General features: G+C 37.4%; 1 protein-coding gene across 6 annotated transcripts in view; it reads right to left on the minus strand.

The window, feature by feature from the left end:
- The window catches only part of EXOC1 (exocyst complex component 1), a 59,984-nt gene extending 43,294 nt beyond the window's left edge, over positions 1-16,690 (minus strand). For 2 of the 6 annotated variants that reach the window (XM_077757761.1, XM_077757756.1), the window contains exons 1-5: positions 16,399-16,690; positions 15,262-15,360; positions 11,687-11,820; positions 5,489-5,619; positions 2,338-2,497 (exon numbers count right to left, since the gene is read on the minus strand). In XM_077757761.1, the coding sequence (XP_077613887.1) occupies positions 2,338-2,497; positions 5,489-5,619; positions 11,687-11,810 (415 nt within the window). In that variant the 5' untranslated portion in view covers positions 11,811-11,820; positions 15,262-15,360; positions 16,399-16,690. Of the gene's footprint in view, positions 1-2,337; positions 2,498-5,488; positions 5,620-11,686; positions 11,821-14,061; positions 14,083-15,261; positions 15,361-16,398 lie in introns of those variants that run through there. The other 4 variants (XM_077757757.1, XM_077757758.1, XM_077757759.1 and 1 more) reach the window with 4 other exon arrangements.
- Between the last annotated feature and the right edge of the window lie 7,975 nt (positions 16,691-24,665).

Here is a 24,665-nt window from a genome sequence, read left to right on the forward strand (position 1 = left end):
AGGATTAAAGTCAAAGATTTTTTTTTTAATCTAGTTGTAAGAATGAAAAAGAAAAAGTCAAACAAAAACTTGACTCTACTTCAACTGCTAACAAAATCTTCCTTTAAAAACCTTCTGCTGACAAGCCCCACTTACTAGCATAAACATTCAATTATCACCAATAAAAAGCCACTCAAGTTGCACTGACAATGCAATTGACTGCTAACATTCACAATGAAATCGTAGTTGGCTGATTATTTATCTCTTAAAAGTAAATGGTGATAATTTCTTATGTTTTCTAACATCATCCAAAGCTTAGACATGTGTATTATTTTTTTAATGGGAATCAATGGCTATGATTTCAAAATTCATTAGAACATTAAAACAAGTTTGCAGACATTAATAAAAGATATTTTCTGAACTCCACTAAACCAAAGCAACAGTTACTGAGTTACAGGAAGTGATTTTCAAAATCAGATTCTTAAGGATCTTCACAGCATTCCTAAAATGGATTTGAATTAGGGGTCTAATAAATGTCTACACTGTTTTAGGCCCTAAAAAATTAAATGTCTTTATTTTTAAAGCTAGACACTTTGTTCTAAAAAATAGCAATCTTCTTCTAACTGGTTCTAGTAATATTTCTTAGTAAGGGAAACCAGGTAGCACATATATATTTTCCCATATTGTTGCCTCAATGAAATGTATTGGTTTAAAACACATGGTAGGCAATGAATAAGTTCTGGAGATACAGAATAATTAAAAAACGAATAGCAATCATTCCCTCATCAAATTCTTCCACCCTGAAATGGTAAATAAATACATAAATAAATAAATAAATAAAAGCTACTCAAAACAAATTAAACCAATATTCAAGGCATGAAAAATTACCATCAACTTCTTGAAAGTCATTCCCTCAACATGCTCAACTGCCAAGACACTGGGGTCTAATGTTGGTGAGATGGCAGTCCTGTGGGCTCCTACACAGGGGCCCCACTGGTGGGCATAGCACACACATTAAACCTGAAACCAATAACGGGCTTACTAATTACTAAGTGTTGGGAAAGAATACAGTACTATATTTGAGGGGAAACATCCAGAGTCAAACAGAAAAGGAAGAAGTAAAACAGAATAGGGAAAGGACAGGGGCAAGTAGCTAAGTAAATGAAGTTTGAAGCATCTGAAACTGCAGTTTTTATAGGTCAAAATGGCTGAATATTGGCTACTTCAAATGTTTCAACCGAATAGAATGAAGGTTCTATTTGAAAATGCTAATATATTGCTTGGACAAATCTAAATATTCAAATATATATTATGCAGGACAAATCTGGGTTTTTTTATTAATAAAGAGAAGCAACAACTCTTTCACCTGCATACTAGCTGTTATTTCAACTGCTTTCTTTGAGATAAAGAATACAACACAAATTGTTATCTCCACATCTTACAATGTTTATGTCTTTATGAAAGAAATTTTAAAAGAATAAAATTTTATTGTACACTTTCAATAAATAACAGTAGAGTTATTTTTGTCTTATAAAACAAAAAAATCCGTAGTAACATCCCGGATGATACACTGATCAAAAATATCCTGTTTAACTTCATGTCTAACGATTTTATCCTGATAATATAATAATTACAGCTACTATTTATTTGAGTACTTACTATATACCTCACATTGTTCTCATCATGTTCATATGTTAAGACACTCAGTCCTCACAACAACCCTATGGAGTGGAAACAATTATTATCTCTATTTCTGAGATAAAGAAAATTGAAACATAGAATAACCCAAGGTCACATAGTTGGTAAGTGACAAAGCCAGGATTTGAGTCCAAGCAGTCTGACAAGTTGTGTTCTTGACCACTATACCTATACTCTGCACAAAAATACAGCTACAAGGATATTCATTTCAAAGCTGTTTAAGCAAAAATTTGGAAAATTTAAAATAAACCATTAGTTAAATTATGGCATATCCATAAAATGGAATACTATGGTACCACTAAAAATAATGTATTTAATAACATGAAAAATGTTCATTGTAAGGAAAATCTTCATTACAAGAAAAAGTACTTCAGAAAATAATGTGAATCTCCTTATTTTAAAAAAGTGTTTAAATATACATAGAAAAAACACTGGAAGATTAACAGCGGTTATCTCTGAGGACTAAGTTTATAAGTGATTTTTATTTAGTTAATGTATCAATTTCTATAATAAGTATCACTTATGCAATAAGAAAAATTACTTTGCATTTCCTTTGGAATATAAAGTAAATCAGTGTTCTAATCATTTTGAGTAATGTCAAATTATATATACACTTGTAGGTATACTTGATTTTACATACACCATTTTACTTAACTTTACCTTCCAACAGCTGTGAGCTAACATTGACAAAATCAATTTTCTTCCGGAGATATCGCTGATTCAATTTCCAAATGCATGAAATAAATGCATTCTTTTCAGCAGTGCTGCTGGCAACCCATTTATATATTTTTTCAAAATGTAAATCAAATTCAGGATTTTCCTGAAATAAAAATATACAAAAGATATTATTTTTGATCATATCCCTTTTTCATTATTATACAATTGACATTTCAATAAAATGAAAAGATGAAGTTCTTCTTAAAGAAAAAAAATCACCATTAAAAATCAGCTAAGTGACTTATAGAGAATGGTTTAGGGAATTCAATTTATAGGAAAAACTTTGTTTACCTCCCCAAAGAAGCTGGATTAAAAAAAACAACACAGTGTTTTGGTCATTTCTTTCCTAAGCCCCTGAAGTATGAGTGGAATTTTAGGATGGTAAAAGTTTTGTGTCCTAGCTTCCTAGTCTATGAGGTGACAGTGATCTCCAGTTTTGATGTGGACTTAATTTTTCTTTTTAAATTGCCTGATAATGCACTATTATTCATAACTGTGATATGACACTAACTTTTTAGTAAAGAACATATCTTCTAATTACAACATGTGAGAAAAAATACAATCTACATCCCACTGTGGTTTCCGAGAACAAATGAGGTAAAAAGCAGGGACTGATTCAGTTTTCAATTTTGAAAATAGAGAATGAGTAAAGGTGCCTCAAAAATAAAAAATGCTGGTTAGCCTGGAAGTTCTTTCTAATGACAAAGAAGCTCAACTCTTGTGACAGAAGTGCATCATGCTCTCTGTTTTTTTTTTTTTTTTAAATGTTTTTATTTATTTCTAAGAGAGAGAGAGAGAGCGAGAGCAGGGGAGGGTCAGAGAGAGAGGGAGTCACAGAGTGAAACAGGCTCCAGGCTCTGAGCTGGCAGGCAGCACAGAGCCCGACGCGGGGCTCGAACCCACGAACCGCGAGGTCATGACCTAAGCGAAAGTCGGACGCTTAACCGACTAAGCCACCCAGGCGCCCCTCATGCTCTCTGTTTCTTAAGCCACACTGCAGCAGTAACTTCATACCAGCCTACTTCTTCTTCCTTGAATGTAGAATCACTTGATTGCCATAAAAAATGAAAACATATGGATGTATGCTTTTCTTCACATCCAAGGAATTAAAACATAGATTCAAATGTTCTTAATGTTCTACAAAAGGATAAAACTATATTCAATTAATTCGAAGTGTTATTCAGGGGAGGAGAAAATGTAGCAAATACCTTAAAGGTAAGTGAAGTTATATCAGAGTTGCACTGTGAAAAATTGGGATGATTTAGTTAGCAGGACCTGACCTGGGTAAATAGCATTACAGTAGTATGGAACTACTAATTACCTTAATAAGCAGAATTGGAGCATCAAAAACTAAAAAACTAGCATTTATAATGAAGAGGTAATTGCATGATTACTTATAAAAAAAATCTAAGAGTACTGGCAACTAATCCAAAACTTGATGGGAAATGATCTCTTCCCTGGGAATATTTCCCATAATGCCATAAAAGAAGCTGAGTGCTCCAGTGGCAACACTCACACAAATCAATGTGTGACACTAAATGGCTAATAATGTTAGGCTATGTATAAAAATTTTATGTTTTATATCCATATATAGTGTACACACGCCAAGGTGCCTACATAAAATGAAAAAAAAAATCCATTAAGAAAGTCAGCAATGAAGCGTCAGCTGTGAGAAAGCATTCAAATAAGCATCAGCAATGTTAGTAAATTATGCAAGTCAATGGGGTTATAAAGTGCAAAACTATTGAAGGAAAAAGCCTCTTTAATAAAGACACATTTCTAAAAAACCCTTACAGTATTTTCTTTTAAACAGTAACCTAACAAAAAAGTCTCTACTCTTCATCTTTTCCCACGGTAAAAGAATTTATTAGTTTACTGAAGCGTTTTGGGTGCCCCCTAGGGATAAAGCAATGGCCCACTGTGTCTAAAATACTTACAGAAAGGCATTCTCTACATATGTTAGAAATCTGAATTCTGAATTGCACTATTTTACATAAGTGAAGCTCTCCTGAAGCTGTTTTTGCTTCATTTAAAAAGTATTTTGCACCTGACTCAACTGTCATTTTGTCCAGCTTTTGGTTCCCCAGTTTATCCCAGGGTAAGAGCAAAGTCAGACTTTTATTTTATTGGATTACTCTACAAAGGTAGCTTTTACTTCTCTGAACCTTTTAAATAAATGTGTGAGACTGGAAGGGTTAAATCAAAGGGCATCTGAAATTACATTAATGTAAGCCTTACTACCAGCTCATCACAAGTGGATGTGATAGAAAACACTCCCCAGAGCCCTGGAGTGGCCTTTGCTGCAGAGGAAGATGAGGGGCAAAATTAGAGAGGCTGAGAAGGAAGAATACCTAATTTACCCAGAGGACTCCCACTTGGTTTCTTAGAAAAATGGGTACTGCTGTAAAAAGCCTTGACTTGTCGGAAATAAATGTGGCCCTTTCACATGACTATTATATTATTCAACTTTCTTAAAGTTTGAGTGTGGCTTAAGCGAGAAGCATAGTATTTACATTCTTATATTTTATTAAGTTCCTTAAAACAAGATGTTTAACTCACGATTGTTTCCTTTATTTGAGCCACAAATACAAAACCATGGTCTCAAAAGGACAGCCTGCCTCAGATGATGATTTTACATTAATTTGTGAAGACTGAGAAAGACTCACTTTGGTTATAGTATTACACATCACTTTTAATTAAGTTTTACCAAAACAATGTAGGTTTTTAAAAAACCACTCATACGACACTTTAAAAGGTGTACTTATATATGGATTTTATACAAAATATACCTAATCTAAATACAGAAATATATAGTTATTTTGCTCCAGTTTACATAAGTTGTGCACAAACATAACTGTAGCTCAAAAAAAGTAAAAACAATGAAACAAACATGCATACATTTTAATTTTAGTTGCTAGAGACTGAGGTGTGGGAAATGGAAGATTTAATAAAATACTTTAGACTAATTCTGGCTTAGTTGGTGAAGCAGAGGGTCACAAAACAAGAAGTGTAGGTCATCTTAGAAGACCTAATACTATGTTATAAAATGAAAGACACTTTCTGAACACAGGTCAAAGAACTAAGAAAAACATACTTTAATAGCATCCTTGGCATCTACCACAGCAAGGTCTCTAAGGGCCCAAGCAATCTGCCTTTTGTAGAAATCTCCTTTGTCAGATTTCTTGACTTTGACCATCTTCACCTGCACGGGGCGTTCAGTTGTCACTGTTGAGTAAAAGACACTTTCACTAAAAATATTCACTCATTCTGTATCCATTCATCTACTCATTGCACATATAGTTGTCAGGTGTCTATATGTGATACTAAACCACTATTTAACCAGTATTATATATTATGTTAAACCAATTAGGAGTAGTATTTTCTAACACATGCTATGACTGAGGAATGCACAAAGTATCAAAGGAAATAAATCAGATGAGAGGGTCAGACAGAGAAAGATTCCTTAAGAAGTAAAGCTTCAGATCAGTTTTGAAGGAATAGTATGAGACAGATTATAAAGAATCCTAGGGGTGGCTGGGTGGCTCAGGTAAGTGTCCACCTCTTGATTTCGGCTCAGGTCATGATCTCACAGTTTGTGAGTTCCAGCCCCACATCAGGCTTCATGCTGATGATGCAGAGCTTGCTTGGGATTCTGTCTCTCTCTCTGCCCCTCCTGCACCCATGTGCTCACTCTCTCTCTCAAAATAAATAAACTTTTTAAAGAAAAACGCTCTAAAGAATGACTACCATACATAAAGCCAAAGGGGCTTGAAAGAGCATAACACCACTTTAAAGAACAATGATAAGCACTTCAGTATGGATTGTACATATACTAAACTGGATGGAAATGAAGTTACCAAAAAAGATGAAAGTTCAAATCACAAAGGACCTTTATCTGAGGTTATAGGGGTTCACTTACAGGATTTTAATTAGGTAAATGACGTGCTCTAACGTGTTTCTAAAAATTAGTCTGGCAGCAGAATAGTGGATGGATTGGAGTGAACCAATACATTAAAAAATTTAGATGAAGTGGTTAAATCTCTAAAAAATGTAAATTACCAAAACTGACTTAGGAATAGAAAATATAGAAAGATCTATAACCACTAAATCTCTCCCCAAAAACCTTGTCTAAAACAGTTTTACTGGTATCTTTTGTCAAGCTTTCTGAGGAAACATTCTAAACGTACATAACTATTCCACTGTACAAAAAAACAGGAAACATTCCCAACTTACCTTATGACTTTGGTTGCAAGGCCAAAGACAGTGTACAAAAGAAAATTACAAGACCATGTCACCAAAGAACATGGGTAAAAAATCTTTTAACTACAAATATACAAATAGCTACAAACAAATACTTCATTAGCAAACTTAACCCAAACGAATATACAAAAGATAATATTTCATTTCACTAATTCTGAGATGTACATTTTTTCCCATATTTTAACATCTCTGAAATCAGAATATGTCTTAACAATCGAAGTAATATTGCTGCATTTTTTAAAATTTTTAAAAAATTTTTTTTAAAATTTATTTCTAGGAGAGAGAGAGACAGCGTGAGCAGGGGAGGGTCAGAGAGAGAGGGAGTCACAGACTGAAACAGGCTCCAGGCTCTGAGCTGGCAGTCAGCACAGAGCCCGACGCGGGGCTCGAACCCACGAACCGCAAGATTATGACCTAAGCGAAAGTCGGACGCTTAGCCGACTAAGCCACCCAGGCGGCCCTGCAGCATTTTTTTCTTGTGGTGCATAAAATGATATATGTTATAATAGATGGCATATGATATATCATGATTGAATTAGATTATTCCAAGAACTTGATTATTTGAAAAATCAAGTACAATTATTCACCACACTAACAAATTAAGGAAGAAAATCTCAATGATTTGAAAAAGCATTTGATAAAACTGAACATCCATTCGTGATAAAAAGTCAAAAAGAAAAAAAAGTAAGAAGTCAAGAATAAAAGGGAACCTCCCTAGCACTGTAAAGGATAGCTACAAAAAAAAAATTTCTATATGATAATACAGCAATTACCATACATGATAATCCCTTTGGGGTCAACACTGTATTGATGGTCCTAACCAGCAGACTAAGGCAACAAAAATAAATAAAAAATATAAAGACTATAAAGGAAGGAAGAAAAATGCCACTACTTACAAAGAGTCTATGGAATTAATAAGAAAGTTTAGCAATTGATAGATATAGAAATCTATATAAAGAACCAACTGTATTTCTGGATGTTAACAATAAATGATTTTTAAAATGTATTAATGTTCAATAAAATTAAAAGCTTCTGCTCTGCAAAAGACAACATCAAGAGAATTAGAAGACAAGCCACAGACTCCAAGAAAATGTTTGCCAAAGACATATCTAATAAAGGAATGTTATCCAAAATATACAAAGGACTCTTAAAGCTCAACAAGAAAACAAAAAATCTGATAAAAAAATGGCCAAAGACCTTAACAGACACTTCTCCAAAGAAGACATACGGACAACAAATAAGCATATGAAAAGATACTCAACACCATATTTCATCAAGGCAATGCAAATTAAAACAACAAGGTACTACTATACACCTATTAGTATGGCCAAATTCCAGAACCTGACAACACCAAATGCTGACAAAAAGGTGGAGCAACAACTCTCAAACATTGCTGGTGGGACTGCAAAAACAATATAGCCACTTTGGTAGAGTCTGGTGGTTTCTTACAAAACTAAACACACTTTTACCATATGATCTAGCAATCGCACTCCCTGGTATTTACCTAAGGGAGTTGAAAACTTATGTCCATGCAAAAATCCACACATGGGTGTTTATAGTAGCTTTATTCATAACTGTCAAATTGACAATCAAGATATCCTTCAGTAGATGAGTAGATAAATAAACTGGTATATCCAGGCATGGAACATTACTCAGTGTTAAAAAGAAATGAGCTATCAGACCATAAAAAGCCATGGAGGAAATGTAAATACATCCTACTAAGTGAAAGAAGCCAATTTGAGGAGGCTACATACTATATGATTCCACCTATATGACATTCTGGAAAAGGCAAAGCCATGCAAACAGTAAAAACAACAGTGGTTGAAAAGAGTAGGGGCTGGGGGAGAGCTGAACAGACAGACACAGGATTTTTAGGGCAGTGAAACTATTCTGTGATATTACAATGGTGGATACAGGTACATTTGTCCAAACCCATACAATGTACAACACCAAGAGTGAACTCTAAGGGAAACTATGGTCTTTGAGTGATTACAATATGTCAATGTAGGTTCATTCTTGGTAACAAATTATTGCCAATGTTGCCAGTGGTACTGATAAAGGGGGAAGCCAAACATATGTGGGGGCATGGGGTATATGGGAAATTTGTGTCCCTCCTTCCTCAATTTTTGTTGTAAACCTAAAACTACTCTAAAAATTTAAAGTCTTAAAAATGTATTAATGCTGGGGTGCCTAGGTGGCTCAGTCAGTTATTAGTCCGACTCTTGATTTTGGCTCAGATCATGACCTCATGGTTTGTGAAACTGAGCCAGAGTTGGGGCTGACAGCATGGAGCCTGCTTGGGATTCTCTCACCCTCTATCTGCCTCTTTCCTGCTCATGTGCACATGTTCTCTCTCTCTCTCTCTCTCTCAAAATAAATAAACTTTAAAAAACGTATTAATGGGGAGTCTGGGTGGCTCAGTTGGTTAAGCGTCCAACTTGGGCTCAGGTCATGATCTCACGGTTTGTGAGTTCGAGCCCCGTGTTGGGCTCTGTGCTGACTGCTAGCTCAGAGCCTGGAGCCTGCTTCGGATTCTGTATCTCCCTCTCCCTCTGACCCTCCCCTGCTCACACTGCCTTTCTCTCTCTCTCCCAGGAATAAATAAAACATTAAATTTTAAAAAAAAAAACATTTTAATGCTATTAAGTTATTATTTATGGTAGTATCAAAAAATCTAGGAATAAATACAATATAGGTGCAAAACATTTAAAACTATATAACTTATTGAAAGCCTTTAAAACTCTAAAAATAAATCAAAGGCATTAAGAAGATCTAGATAAATGGAGAACTGCTCCATGTCCATTGACAAGATGACTCAATATTATGAAAATACAAGTTCTCTTCGAACTGAACTACATATTCAAAACAATTCCAATTAAAATCCCCCCAAAATCTGGAACTTGCCAAGTTGATTCTAAAATTTAGGTGGAAAAATAAAGAACCAAAACAAGACAAAATAAAAACCAGATATAAGAGAGAACCCATAAATAGGTATACTCACATTCATCACTACAAACATGGACACAGGTAAATTAAAAACTAAAACGTGAGGAGCAAAATTATAAAACTTTCAGAACATAGTGTAGGAAAATACTTTCATTATTCCAGGGAAGTATATATAGGTATTTTTAAAATACTTATTTTTGAGGGGCACCTGGGCGGCTCAGTCAGTTAAACATCCGACTTAGGCTCAGGTCATGATCTCATGGTTTCTGGGTTCCAGCCCCACGTTGGACTCTCTGCTGACAACTCAGCCTGTAGCCTGCTTCGGATTCTGTGTCTCTCTCTTTCTCTCTCTACCCCTCCCCTGCTCATGCTCTGTCTGTCTCTCTTTCAAAAATAAACATTTAAAAAATTTTTTTAAAAACAAGCAGAAGTCATAAAGGATTAGACTGATTAATTTGATTTTAGTAAAATTAGAAATTTCATTAAAAGGCATCATTAAAAGCTAATACACAAGTCACAAATCTGGGATGCATATAACCAACACAGAATTAGTAAATATATAGAACTTGTACAAATTAGTAAAAGGATAACCAATACAAGACAGAAATGAGCAAAAGGCTTTAAGGCAAATTTCTAAGACAAGGAAACTTAGTGGTCAATAAACTCATGAAAAGATTTCACTCATCAATTTCATTAACAGGGAAATGAGATTTCAAACCACAATAAGATATTTCACATACAATTTCCACCAGGTTGGAATCAATTAAGTCAAGTTTTGACTAGGATGTGGAGAAAGAACACAAAATACGCACTGCTTGTGGGATTGAAAGCCAGTGTAACTAATTTTGAAAATAATTTGGTATTAGAGTAGTGTTGAACATTCACATATCTATAATCCAACAATTTTACACTTAGGGATCTACCCTAGAAAATTCTTGCCTGATATACTAAGAGATAAGGACAAACATGTTTACAGAAGGGCTGTCTAAACAGTAAGACCTGAAAACAAACCTAATGTTCATCACTAGTAGGATGCGTAAATAAATGGTACTCTCATAGAGTAGAACACTCCACAGGAGTCAAAATGAAAGAATTATGGTTATATGAAAGAACAGAAGTAAAAGTCATGAACATGACCATAATGTTGAGTGGAAGAAGTCACAAAAGAATATATGCACTATGATTCAATTCATGCAAATTTCAAAGACACGCAAAACTAAATATGTTATCAGACATCACAAACATATATAGTAAAATGATAAAGAAAAGCAAGGAAAGACTAAACCAAAATTCAGGATACTAGTTACCTCTTAATAAATGAGGAAAGGGAATGGGATTAGAAAAGGGCACATAGGGGCACCTGGATGACTCAGCTGATTAAGTGTCAGACTCTTGGTTTCAACTCAGGTCATAATCTCATAGTTTCGTGGGTTTGAGCCCCACTTTGGGCTCTGCACTGACAGTGTGGAGCCTACTTGGGATTCTCTCTCTCCCTCTCTTTCTGCCCCTCTTCAGCTCATGTGCACTCTATCTTTCAAAAAAATAAACTTCTTTTTTAATGGAAAGGGCACACAGGACACTTCAAAGGTAATGGTAATATTCTTCTTCTACTGGGTGGTGAGCACACAAGTGTTCACTGTATGGTTAGTCTTCACACCTTACATATATGATATAGGTCTTTTTTGTATCTACTCAATATTTAATTAAAGACAATCCTTTTAAAGTTTATTTATTTATTTTGAGAGAGAGTGAGAAAGAGAGAGAGAGAGGCAGGAAGGGAGGGGCAGCGAGGGACAGAGAGAGAGGAAGAGAGAGAATCTCAAGCAGGCTTGGTGCTGTCCATGCAGAGCCCAACTCACAGCTAGATCTCATGAACTGTGAGATCATGACCTGGGTGGAAATCAAGAGTCGGATGCTTAACTCACTGAACCACTAAGGCACCCCTTAATTAAGGACAATTTAAAAAAATGAATTTTTCCAATTATAGAGACAATGAGAATTTTAAAAACAAGGAGGAAAAGTCCTCTAGGGAATAAAACAATAAAAGAATGCCAAACAAGAGCTTTTTTTTTCACTAAATACCCACCTGTGGCACACAAAAAACAGTTCTTTTTCTTTTTTCCTGCTTTGCAGACATTGACAATACTCAGCAGGCGTTCATCATTTGGTGTAAAAATATCTCTTTGTAACGCATGCTTGATTGCTGTCATTTTTAATCAGCTGAAAAAATTGAGAGTATAGATTATAAGCTTATTCTCAAAATCATTCTGTCCTTTATTGTTCCATTTGTAATTTAAAAAATGATCTTATTTATAGCTAATAAGCATAGGAAGAATAGTCTAATATATCAATACACCTACATCATTAAAATAAAAAGTCATATGTTTGGAAAGGAAATTAGAGAACCAGTGTTATCAAACTCTAAAACCTTTAGAAATGCTTACCAAATATTATGATACAAAAAAAAGTTTTTTAAAGAAAAAAACCCATGCTCTATTTTTTTTTTTTTTTTTTTTTTTTTTTTTTTATATTTTTTTTTCAANAATTTTTAAATAAAAAATTTCTATACAAAGAGCTCTTATAACTCAGCAATAAAAAAACAAATAACCCAATTAAAAACTGAGCAAACAATCTGAATAGACATTACTCCACAGAAAATATACAAACGGCCAATAAGCAAGTGAAAAGATGCTCAACATCATTAACCACTAGGTAGATGCAAACCAAAACCAAATATGATACCTACCTACCACTTTATACCCACTCAAATGGCTAAAATTAAAAAGACAAGTGTCAGTAAAGATGTGGAGGAAAAGGAACTCTTCCATACATTGTTGGTGATTGTAAAATGGTGCAGCCACTTTGGAAAACAGTTTGGCAGCACCTCAAAAAGTTAAATATGAAACTACCATATGATCCTGCAATTCTACTCCTAGGTATATACTCAAGAGAATTGAAAATATACATCCACACAAAAACTTGTACATGAATGTTCATAGGAGCATTATTCACAACAGCCAAAACATAGAAACAACTCAAATATCCACCAACTAATGAACTGATACAACAAATGAAGTATATCTATACAGTGGAATATCATATGACCATGAAAAATGAAATACTGATGCATGCTACAACACTGATGAAACTTGAAAATATTATGCTAAGTGAAAGAAGCCTGTTAAAAGACCACATATTTTAGGATTCTGTTTACATGAAATGTTCAGAGTAGACAAATCCATAAAGACAGAATGATTTGTGGTTGCCAGGGGTAGGAGCAAGGAGAAACGGGAAATGACTGTTAACGAGAAAGAAGTTTCTTTTAGGTGATGAAACGTCCTTGAATTAGAGCAGTGATGGTTGTATAACCTTGGGAATATACTAAAAACAACTGAATTATATGCTTGAGGAGGGTGAGTTTTATGGCATGTGAATTATATCTCAATAAAGCTATAATAAAGAAATGGGTTTCCACTTACCTCCTTTTTCTCAATTCAATGTATTTTTTCAAACATCAACTGATGTTAAAATTTTTTTAAATGTCTTTTTTACTTTATTTTTAAATACATGTATTTATGTATATATTACTAGTTCCCATGCAACTGTGTAGTATTTTATACAGGTAAGCTTGCTTAGGAAATTAACTTCTAACACACTTTCTATGGGAAAATGAAGAAATTATGAGTTTTAAATAAATGACACAAAACGAATTTTTATAATATAACAACATATTTGGAAACTAGGTTATCTCCTATACTTTACTCAATCTGTGAAACTTCAATCTATGCTCCAACTCGGAAAACTGCTTTTCTCACAAAAAAATCACATCTTCCCACTTTCATACCTTTTTCATCTCATCTTAACCTCTAGTCTTCTGACCTACCTCTCCTTCCGGTTCTGATCATCTACATAGTCTCTCCAAGCTTAATTTCTTTTCCACTTAGCCTGGAGGCAGTGTTCACCCACACTATCTCCTTCAATTATCTTACTCTGTGGACTAGTTCACCATGTTTTATCAATTTCCATGAACTGTATTTTTCTCCACTTCTCATGGGCTACCATATACCACTCAAGAAGGCCATATGTCCATGTTCACTGCATTCATTACAAGTATCTAAATCCAGTCAAAGCTAGACTTTCAACTGTTGCTCAGCAATCCGTTAACACTTCCTTTGAAGACTTCCTCCTACTCCCCATCAGTGTGCTCCAAATCTTTATTTACCTTCTTCAATTCCCAACTCTAGTGTCAGCCTCCACCCTCTCTGCAAATGATGTCACCATCTACCCTGCAGAGGATATAGAAGTCAAGAAGTACAATTTTCCCAACTGTTTTCTTCCCCATCTTGTTACATCTTCATCCATCCTAACCACTATTCCACCTATTGCAAAAATTTGTGTCCATGTTACTAATCACTTAATATGTTCTAGGGCCTAGACACTGCATTAAAAGCTCTACTATACCTGATGTCCATGATACACTGCATAATGGCCACTTTACATTTCTATCTCTGGGCTTTGTTCATACAATTTCCTTTTCCTGGAATTCTTTTCCTCCTAAACAGTCCAACTCATTCTTCCAAGATCCTGCTAAAATGCCACCTCTTCTGTGAAGTAGTCACACACAGACAAAAGAACAATTCCTTTTATATTACTCAAACACTTCCCCTCTGCTCGACTAACATAGCACTTACAAACCAAAATTTCTAGTTAGTTGAATTGTCGCCCACATTAAAGGTAGCTCTTTGTAGGAAAAGGTCATATTTTAATCATCTATTTCTAGAGCTTGGCAAAGACATAACAGGCATTTCAAAATTAAGCAAAATGACAGCACCAAATAACATGACAACTATAGTTTCCCTAAGATTTTCCCATTCCAACTCTCACATCTGTAAGCCAATGTCCAGGTTCAAAATCTCTCATATTTGGGGCGCCTGGGTGGCTTAGTCAGTTAAGCGTCCGACTTTCGCTTAGGTCATGATCTCGCGGTTCATGGGTTTGGGCCCCATGTCAGGCTCTGTGCTGACTGCCAGCTCAGAGCCTGGAGCCTATTTCAGTCTGTGACTCCCTCTCTCTCTGACCCTCCCCTGCTCACGCTGTTTCTCTCTCTCCGAGAAATAAATAAAACATTAAAAAAAACAAAAAAAAACCCAAAATCTCTCATATTTGATTCTCATCCACCACTGTCAGCATGAAATCTGCCGCCACGTTCTGCTGATTTCTCATCTACATATAATTTACCCTTCCTTTCTGTTCCCACTTCTAACACAATAATTCAGTTTCACATCAACCAAATCCATTTAACACTTCTGTACCTGGTTATCTCTTTGCAAGCTTCCACAATCCCCAAACCCTTGATAAACAAATAATATTAAAACACAGCTTTCATCACAACATACCACTGCTCAACATTTTCCTAAAGTTCCCAAATACAAATCTTCCACTCCAAACCCTCTGCTCATGCAGTTTTAAAATTTTTCCTTAGGTTCTTTTCCATGCAGGGAATATCAACTATCCAAACCTTAATTACATTTCATGATCTATATGAAATTGATTCAATAAAGATCTTAATTCAAGTTGATCTCTCCTCTCAATTGCTAGAGCACTCCTGTATTTACTAAACAATCAGGCACTTGCAGTCCAATTGGTTCATGAGATAATAACCTTGTAGAGCTCAGGAACTCTCTTGAAAGTGAGGAAGAGGTTCTCCAGAATAGTTCTATGTTCTTTCTTAGGTAGTCAGCAAGTACCTCTTCAGACAACCTGAAGATAATAGTAAAAACTGGTCAAATGAATGACTAATAGTGGCCAGCGTTTACCACACCATTCCTCTTTGGACTAAATCAACAACTGAGTGTATGGTTAAGCGTAAAGCAAGAGAGGACTGGTTGGTTATACCTCATAAAGCAGTTAGGCATAATGAAAGGCATTATTGCACCCGTATTCATTCAGCAAAGACTAATGTGCCATTCACTGTTATAGGTTAGAAGTGAATATGATAGGGGCACCTGGGTGGCTCAGTCGGTTAAGAGTCCGACTTCGCTCAGGTCAAGATCTCGTCGGCTAGCGGGTTCCAGCCTCGCGTTGGTCTCTCTGCCGACAGCCAGCTCAGAGCCTGGAGCCTGTTTCGGATTATGTGTCTCCCTCTCTCTCTGACCCTCCCCTGCTCATTCTTTCTCTCTTTCTCAGAAATAAATAAAACATTAAAAAAGTTTTTTATAAGTGAATATGATAGACATGTTCACGAAGACCAGAACAGACGTGCCTCCGGGGCATTTACATTCTAAGGGTCGAGTCTTCAGACTACTTTTGTGTAAGTCAGTGAATAAATCACTAGAGGTCCTCTAAAACTATTTTCCGGGTTTCGGAATCTACGTCTGACCACGTTCCAGAAGCAGTTTGCCACTGCTTACTGTGTTGGTTCTTGTTTCCTTAAACAGTTGGACCATTACACTGCGTGACAAAGAGTTTGTCAACGCGAGTGCCCGCGTGGGTTGGGCCCTGTACGCTATCGAGACAACGCAGCAAACGGAGGCATTGTCATCCAGAAGAGAAAACTGTGCAGAGACAGGGGAATGCGCTTTAAAGATTTAGGGGAAAAAATGTGTATCTGGACAAAGAAGAAGGCACTGCCACGCCCTCCTCTCCCGGTCCACGCCAAAAGGCAAATGATTAGGGCCGTTTTGCACAAATGAAATCTGCTTCTTATGGATGAAACCAGGAAGGAATGTGTGAGGATTGCGGTTAGCCCGTAGGGCAGCAAGGAGCTGGTGGATACTCCTAGCGGGCTTTGCGCCTTACCCAAACACGCGGGGAAAGGGAGGCCAGACAGAAGAGTGAGAGGCACCCGACCGCGAACGCGGAGCAAACAGCGGGGCTGAAACGCTGCCTCAGACCTTGGCGCGCCTATCTGCTAGTCTCTCCGCGTCGCCGGAACTACTGAGCAGACGCGGCCCAAGGCTTACCACAAGGCCCGACCGAGCCCGGCTGTGCCGAGGCGGGTCCTCCAAGACGGAGACAGGACAGGGCCCACCGCCACCGCTACTAGGATGAGCCCGTCAATTTAGCCGTGAACGGGAAGCGGCCCTTCCGCCACCACTTCCCATTTCCGGGCACGTGACAAATCACGCCGGAAGTCGACCCCGTAGAAAAGGAAGGAGAGGCAGTGATGGGCGTGGCAAGGCGGGGCAAAGTCTTGCTGGAGAGGCAGGTCACGGACAGGCAGGGGGGGGGTCTCTGTCGNTTAGAAGAGTTATTCAGGTATTTTCCGCAATTTCATTTAAGAAGAGATCTGATTAAGTGTTTTATTTTTTGTATATATAAAGCTCTGTCAACTCTAGATCCTTGCTACTTACAGCATGGAGAGTCTAAATGAATTAAATCAGAATTTTTGAGGGGTGAGACCCAGATTTCACTACTTTCTTTTATCAATTTTTCTTTTTTTGTTTTTTCTTTCTTTCTTCTCTCTATCTCTTTTGTTAGCACTTTTAAAATATCTTCCAAAATATGGCCCAGAACCATTAATGTAGTGACCTTAATAGTCGAAGTATAGTCCTCAGACCAGCTGCTTTGAGCATCAGCTGAGGGCTTTTTAGATACTGCAGCCTCTCTGGCCCACTTCAAATTTTTTGAATCAGAATCTGCACCTTAACAAGCTGAAGCCTGTGCACATAAAAGTTTGAGAAGCACAGATAATGCCAAGGTTGCTGGTTGCAAGACTGGTAATTCATATTCTATATTCCTGGCTCTCATTTTATGCCAAGCACCTTGACAGATGCAGAAGTGATTCAGACATGAATCCTACCCTGAAGAAGTTCACAGTTCGGTAGATCCAAATACGTATGAAATAAAACACAAAATAAGTGACCAAAGAAACATACAGTTTAGATAAGTGTGCTGAAAATTCAAAGGTGTGATTTCTTTGCTCTTGCTCAACACAGTCCTTTGCAAGTGTTCCATAGGAATCCATTCATGCCTGCATTCATCAGTTTGACAAACAGTGCCACCTCTATCCCAGGCACTGTGTCAGGTGCTGGAGATCCAAAGACAGGAATCCCATTCAGAAGAGGACACACCTTCATTGGGGAAGCAGAATTAAATGCAAGGATAAAGTACAGTTTGGTGAGGTAAATCCCACAACAAGGCAGAAAAAAGAGATTACATGAAACTGCAAAAGAGTGATTCACTCTCTCAACTATGGATTCATTGAGAAAGGAACAAATAAGATGCAAAGTATCTTTCAGTGTGAATCTGAGTGTATAATTTGGTGGAAAAATCAGAATCAGTAATGACTTATTTGCTGCTGAAACGAATATGCTCAAATTAGGGGCGCCTGGGTGGGTCAGTTGGCTGAGCGTCTGACTTCGGCTCAGGTCATGATCTCATGGTTCGTGGATTCGAGCCCCGTGTCGGGCTCTGTGCTGACAGCTAGCTCAGAGCCTGGAGCCTGCTTTGGATTCACTGCCTCCCTCTCTGCCCCTCTCCTGCTCACTCTGCCTCTTTCTGTCTCTCAGAACTAAATAAAATACATTTAAAAAAAACACACACTAATATGCTCAAGTTAATACTATTTGGAATGCTTTTCAATTTCATTGAATGATTTTCCTTCTAAGAGCATGTTCTGTATCTTGTCCCATCTTTATTTTTTAAATTAAAAAATTAATTTAAATTTATTTTTAAGCTTAAAATTTTGTAATGTTTATTTTATTATTTATTTATTTATTTAGAGAGGTAGAACATGAGCAGAGGAGGGGCAGACAGAAAAGGAGAAAGAGAATCCTAAGCAGGCTCAGTGCTGTCAGCACAGAGCCTGAGGTGGGCCTTAAACTTACAGACCATGAGATCACAGCCTGAACTGAAATCAAGAGTCAGACATTTAACTGACTGAGCCACCTGGGCACCCCTAGTCCTATCTTTAAAAAGATCCTTTCGGCTCTTTGTGCTCAGTACTAGAGGTCTTACTATGGCCACTATTTATGTGAGAATCACGTGTGCTATTTTGTCATGCAAAATATGCTTGTTTTTTTGTTTTTGTTTTTCACCTATATGTTTGTTTATGGCCTTCTTCAAAGTTGGGAAGTGAATTGCATTTCAGAAATCTAGACTTCTTCGCTAAACTCCAGATTTATGTATACTGCCTCCCCAATATTTCTACTTGCATATCTGTCAGGCATCTCAAATTTATGGGTCCAAAAATTAAATTCTCCTCTTTCCTCTCTTGGGGTTCCCCATAGTAGAAGCTGAAACAAAGTCTTGTTGATAGTACTTTATTTGAGGCTTTGACCCCCAGGGAGCAAGAATAAGAGAAGAGGAGGGGGAAGTAAAACAAGGAAGAGGGAGAGGCAATATAATGGTGTGTTATTTAATTGGTCATCACCGTGCTTAAATGTTTTGATCTCTTAGGACCTTCTGAGAATTTTCATGAAATGAGTCTCAAAACTGTCCATAAGGGAAGAATGGAGCTCAAATTGACCTACTAATTGTGAGAGTTTCAAGTTTACTGTATTCCATGCTGTGTGTTCTGGTGAAAATACCTCTCTCCTAACCCCTAGAGAACTAATTATCTAGCAAAACCTAAATTTGAGAGTCAAGAAACATAAATCTGTAAGTGAGTCACTGGTAAAATGGACCGATTCTGTTCCAATTACTGGGTTTCTGGAGTCATATCTTTAGCTGTTAGGGATATTCTTTATTGGTTGGTTTTAAGCATTTACCACATCTTGTAGGACAATGCCTGAATCCCAAACAGAACATTAACTGCATTTGTAGCAAGCCATTCCACCATTTTCATGAGCTTGGCTTCTTCTGTGTGATGAGGGATATTGCAATATCAGTGTATTCCATGGTAATGCGTATATTGTCACTTTGTGGTTTTTTGTTTTTTGGGTTTTATTTTTATTTTGGGCCATGTAGTGGATTCCTTAGTTGAGATAATGTTGATCAGAAATGTTTTAATAATTCTGGTGATTGTGGAATGTTGGAGAGTAGCTGCAAACAAGACAGAAATACCTAGACATCTGTAAAGATTTATATTTCAGGCCACTTCTCTCTATAAAGCAAACAAGGAAGAATACTCCCTCAAGCTCTGGTAGCTGGGAAGATTCCCCTTCACTTTTGTTCTTTAGATCCATCCCTGAGTGGAGCTGTAGTGCAACAGCAGACCAGTTTTGCCTACTTACCAACATAATATGCCAATCCATCTGTGAACCAAGTTTGATTTTGTAATTCCATGTTAGGTAGTCATAGGGAACTCCCAAAAGGCCATAGGCATGAGCTGAGGGATAAATGTCAGTGCTATAGAATAAAGTGCAAGGAGTCTAAGTTACCCTGTCATGTAGGTTACTTGTGTCTCTTGGTTCTTCTCAGGCTCAAACTGATACCATTTCCATACTTCATAGATTGTGTACCCATGTGCTTGTGACTTGGTATATCTTATACTATTCAGTTCATGATAAATAGCTCTAGTTTCCCCAGTGACTAGTTCTCTACCTTAGAAGGGATGGCCTTGCAGAGCATGAGGGACCTATACTGCAACACTCTTTTTTGGGGGATTTACAGAAATTTCACCCAGTGTTTTCATCTATCATAGATCTCTATAGTACCATGAGATCTGCTCAAACAAATGACCTGAGCATTAGGTAATTTGTATCACAGTCCTTGTGGGAGCATATCCATGCAATGGGTACTTTAGTTTTTCAACAAGTTCATTCCAATATCCTTACTTCTAAGAAACATATTTTAGTGGTGGTTCTTTAGTCTCATGTGATAAGTCATTCTGACATCCCTGTTTCTCTGTCTTCTGATTCCTTTCTCAATACTCATTCAAAATTGTTCTAACAACTCATTTAGCACAGGGCATCATCATATCCAAACTTTAAGGGAGACACCAAGGTTGTGTATTAGAACTGACTCCAGATGTCCTTGCCAAAACATTAAATCCAGAATCATAGGTGAATAGCCTAATGTCATACATTTTCTCATATACGGCCTTATAACCTGAACCTCTGGTTTAGCACTCTAAATATTCACTCTCATAGATATCCCTCCAGTTCATATTGTTGTGTGTTAGCAGCTCTGCAATTCCTTGTAAGTTAGTCTAGTTCAGTAGTTCTACACTGGGGGTATTTGACCCCTAGGGGACATTCGGTAATGCCNGTGTGTGTTAGCAGCTCTGCAATTCCTTAGTTAGTCTAGTTCAGTAGTTCTACACTGGGGGTATTTGACCCCTAGGGGACATTCGGTAATGCCTGGAGACATTTTTGGTTATCATTACTGGGAGGATTCTACTAGCAGTTAGTTGAGTAGATGCCAGGGATGCTATAAATAACCTACAACACACAAGACAGCCCTCCACAACAGAGAACTATCCAGCCCAAATGTCATAAATGCTGAGATTGAAAAAACCTGGTCTAGTTCTTTCTAGAGCAGGGATTGCAATCCCACACAAAGGATATGAGGTAATGAGGGTAACGGTGTGGATATTGAGGGAAATAAGGTTATATTAGGATATAAGGTTATACTTGCCTCAGATATATCCTTTGCAGCATTTCTGGACAAGGAGAGGCTGCTCTTCTTTATCAAGAGAAAGGAGACTGTTGGCACAGAGGATAACAAAAAATCTGAAGGTTTAAGAGTATAAAAGCATGTCCACACATGTCCTCATTCTAGATCTCAGGGTTCCATTATTTTCCTATTAGGGCCTTGGCTTTGACATGGGTGATGTTTTAAGGCTGTGCATTAAGATTTATTTGTAGGTCTGCCACCCTTATAATTATATGTGGGAGCTGATGTTTAGCATGTCTGCTCTGTGGCTACACTGCCCTAGGGGACTTGTGGCTTTCACAGTGTGCCATGATTGACTGAATACCCCCTGTCATTTTCTTTTGTTAAGATCTCCGAAGCCGTTAACAAACATCAGCCCATCTTATAATTACTATTGCTTTCATAATGCTGATTTACCATATCTGCCACATAATCTAATGCTTCATCTTTGGTCTGCACCTTATTCCAATCTACTACAGTTGAGAGTTTTGGTAATTGTGATGTTACTATATGCCAGGGGTTATCACCAGTTGAAATTTACCACCAACCACTTACTACCAGCAGGGGTCCTTATTGTCTTGTGATCAGTGATGTAGGATCAGCCTCTGAAATCTCATACTGAGTTTCCTTTCTAGAGCCAGTTGTAGTGCCCAGGGTTCCCCTGAAAGCAGAGCCTAAGACAAAGGCGTACAAGCATGTATTTGAGAATATGAGTTTAAGAGATAGAATGAGGGCACAGGGGAAATAGAGAAAGAAGAAAAACCAATATTATTGAGGTGACCTATGCCATGGGCAACTTTGATTGATCCTATGGTAACTTCTGAGCAGCCAGAAGGTACTTACGGGATGTCTTTCAGAATTCTTCACTGGAATGAAGAAGAAAGAGTAAAACATTATCCATCACTTTCTGTCTACCATTGGTCATGATTGCACTTATGCTTCTAGTTGCACGTGGGTGTGGAGGGCTGTTTTCTGCAGGTTTCCCATGCTATAAGGAGAGAGTGAGAGAGACAAGATGTTGTTATATTGCTCTCAAGAGAAGCTGGTTGATATCTGCTTAGAATTGGTCACTGCTCAACACTTACAATAAGAGGTGAGGGTGGAAGGATTTAAAATGATGCATGAGGGCTTTCTAAACACAGCTTCTCTCAGGGTTCCTGGGTGGCTCAGTTGATTGAGTGTCCAAGTTCAGGTCAGGTCATGATCTCGAAGTTCATGAGTTTGAGCCCCACTTCAGGCTCTGTGCTGACAGTTCAGAACCTGGAGCCTGCTTCAGATTCTGTGTCTGCCTCTCTCTCTGCCCCTCCCCTGAGCACACTTTGTCTCTTTCTCTCTCTCTTTCTCAAAAATAAATAAAACATAAAAAAATACAGCTTCTCTCTCTCTCAGTTTTTTCTATTCAGGTTAGTGGTATCTCTGTCTTTTCAGTTGCTCAGGCCAGTCCTTGACTCTCCTCTTTCCCTCACATTCCGCATCCAATTTTTCAAGAAATTGGATTGGTTCTACCTTCAAAGTACATTCAGAATCTGACCACTTCTCACCATCTCCATGGCTACTGTCTCCTTGATTATTGACAGTTTCATGTCTTTCCTGAATTACTGCTGTCCAAACTGTTCCTTAAAGCCTCCTATGCTCTATGTTTTTCTACTCTTATATCCCTATGTCTATTCTTAACACCGCCTCCAGAGTGATCCTTTTTAAAATACAAGTCAAAGTGTGTTACCTTTTGCTCAGAATCACCCAGTCACTCCAGAGTAAAAACCAAAGTTCTTACAATGACCTAAATGACTCTACACTATCTGCTCCTTTCTCTGTCCACTGGGACTTCATCTCCTACTATCTTACTTGATCAATGGAGTGCAGTTCCTTAGACTTCCTTGTTCTATGAAAGGTACAAGCAAACTGGACCTTTGCACTTGCCTTTCCCTCTGCTTGGAATGATTTTACATGAAATATCTGCATGGCTCAATACTGCATCCTTTTTGAGTCTTTGTTCAAATGTTACCTCATTGAGAGCTTCCACAATAGTCCTATTTAAAATAGCATCCCAACTTAACATTCTTTATCTTCCGACTTGCTTTGTTTTTCTTCATGGTTCTTATTACATCCTGGAATACTATAACCTTACATTCTGACATATATGTTATTTGTTTACTTGCTCTTTCTTTTCTCTAGAATGAAACTTCATGAGGGTAAGGACTTTTACTTGTTTTGTTCACTGATGTATTTCCAGTTCCTAGATCTCATACCAATGTACTTATTATGTTCTATGTACTATTCTAAGTGCTTTACGTGTATTAACTAACTTAGTCTCCACAACAGTCCTGTAAGGTAAGACTATTTTTTAAAATGTTTTTAACATTTATTCATTTTTGAGTGGGAGAGGGGCAGAGAGAGAGGGAGACACAAAATGCAAAGCAGGCTCAAGGCTCTGAGCTGTCAGCACAGAGACCAATACAGGGCTCAAACTCACAGACCGCAAGATCATGACCTGAGCTCAAGTCAGACACTCAACCAACTGAGCCACCCAGGAGCCCCGAGGTGAGAATCTTTATTATCCTCATTTTAAAGACTGGAAAATTGAGGCACATATTCATTATTTAGCCTGAAGACACATAGTAACCATGTAGTAGTATTTTAATGAATATCTCTTTATGTTACTGTAATCCTCTGCATCAGGCAGACCTGAGAAACAACATAAAATGGTGGAAATACATCATCACTGGGTCATGTAGAAGTAGGTTCAAGTCTGGTCTTTACTGGTTCAGTGACCACAGGGTAAATTATTTAATTCTTCTGAGCCTTAGTTTCCTCATTTGTAAATTCAAAATAATAATCCCCATCTTTTGGGACTGTCATGCAATTTGCTGAGGTATTTCTTATAAAGAACTTTGGCATGGTTCTTGGCACATTGTAAGCACTCCATAACTGATAGCTGTTATTCGTTGATTTAGAAGATTAAATTGGGTAGACTGATGTTGTTTAAAAATGTCACTCAGGCTCTGAGATCTTCCTTCCTTTTCATAGACAGAAGGCCACGTATATTAACATATATCACATATGAGGCAATCAGCAATCTCATGTTTGGATAGCATGAAATAATTTTTCCATTGTTAAAAAGCTCCATGGGAAAGGTTTCTTCCAAATGGCCAAGAGTAGTGAATATTGATGCTAACAATATTGGCATGATTACTGAAGTTAATTGTTTCCTCTCTTGATACTATGCTCCAGTAATGCAGAGGTGTGAAATTTGTGGATTCTTAATGATCTCAGAGCACTCAGAGTAAGCTGCACTCATTTCCCATATTTTGGAGGTGGAAGGGGAATCCCTTTCTCCCTGCTTAAAATCCCTGAGGGAGGAAGAACAGAAGTGTCCTGCTGTCTCCAGGGCTCTGCCGGATGAAACACTGATGAGTGGATAGCACACTGGCTTTGTAAACTTTGTTTAGTGAGAAGCCATAGATCTCATACAAGTGAACTTTTGTATGGTCCACTTGTACTGCAGTCCACCTGTCCTTTAATTTAAA

Source organism: Crocuta crocuta, unplaced genomic scaffold (assembly GCF_008692635.1).
Source record: "Crocuta crocuta isolate KB4526 unplaced genomic scaffold, BGI_CrCroc_1.0 scaffold282, whole genome shotgun sequence".
Lineage (NCBI taxonomy): Eukaryota > Metazoa > Chordata > Mammalia > Carnivora > Hyaenidae > Crocuta > Crocuta crocuta.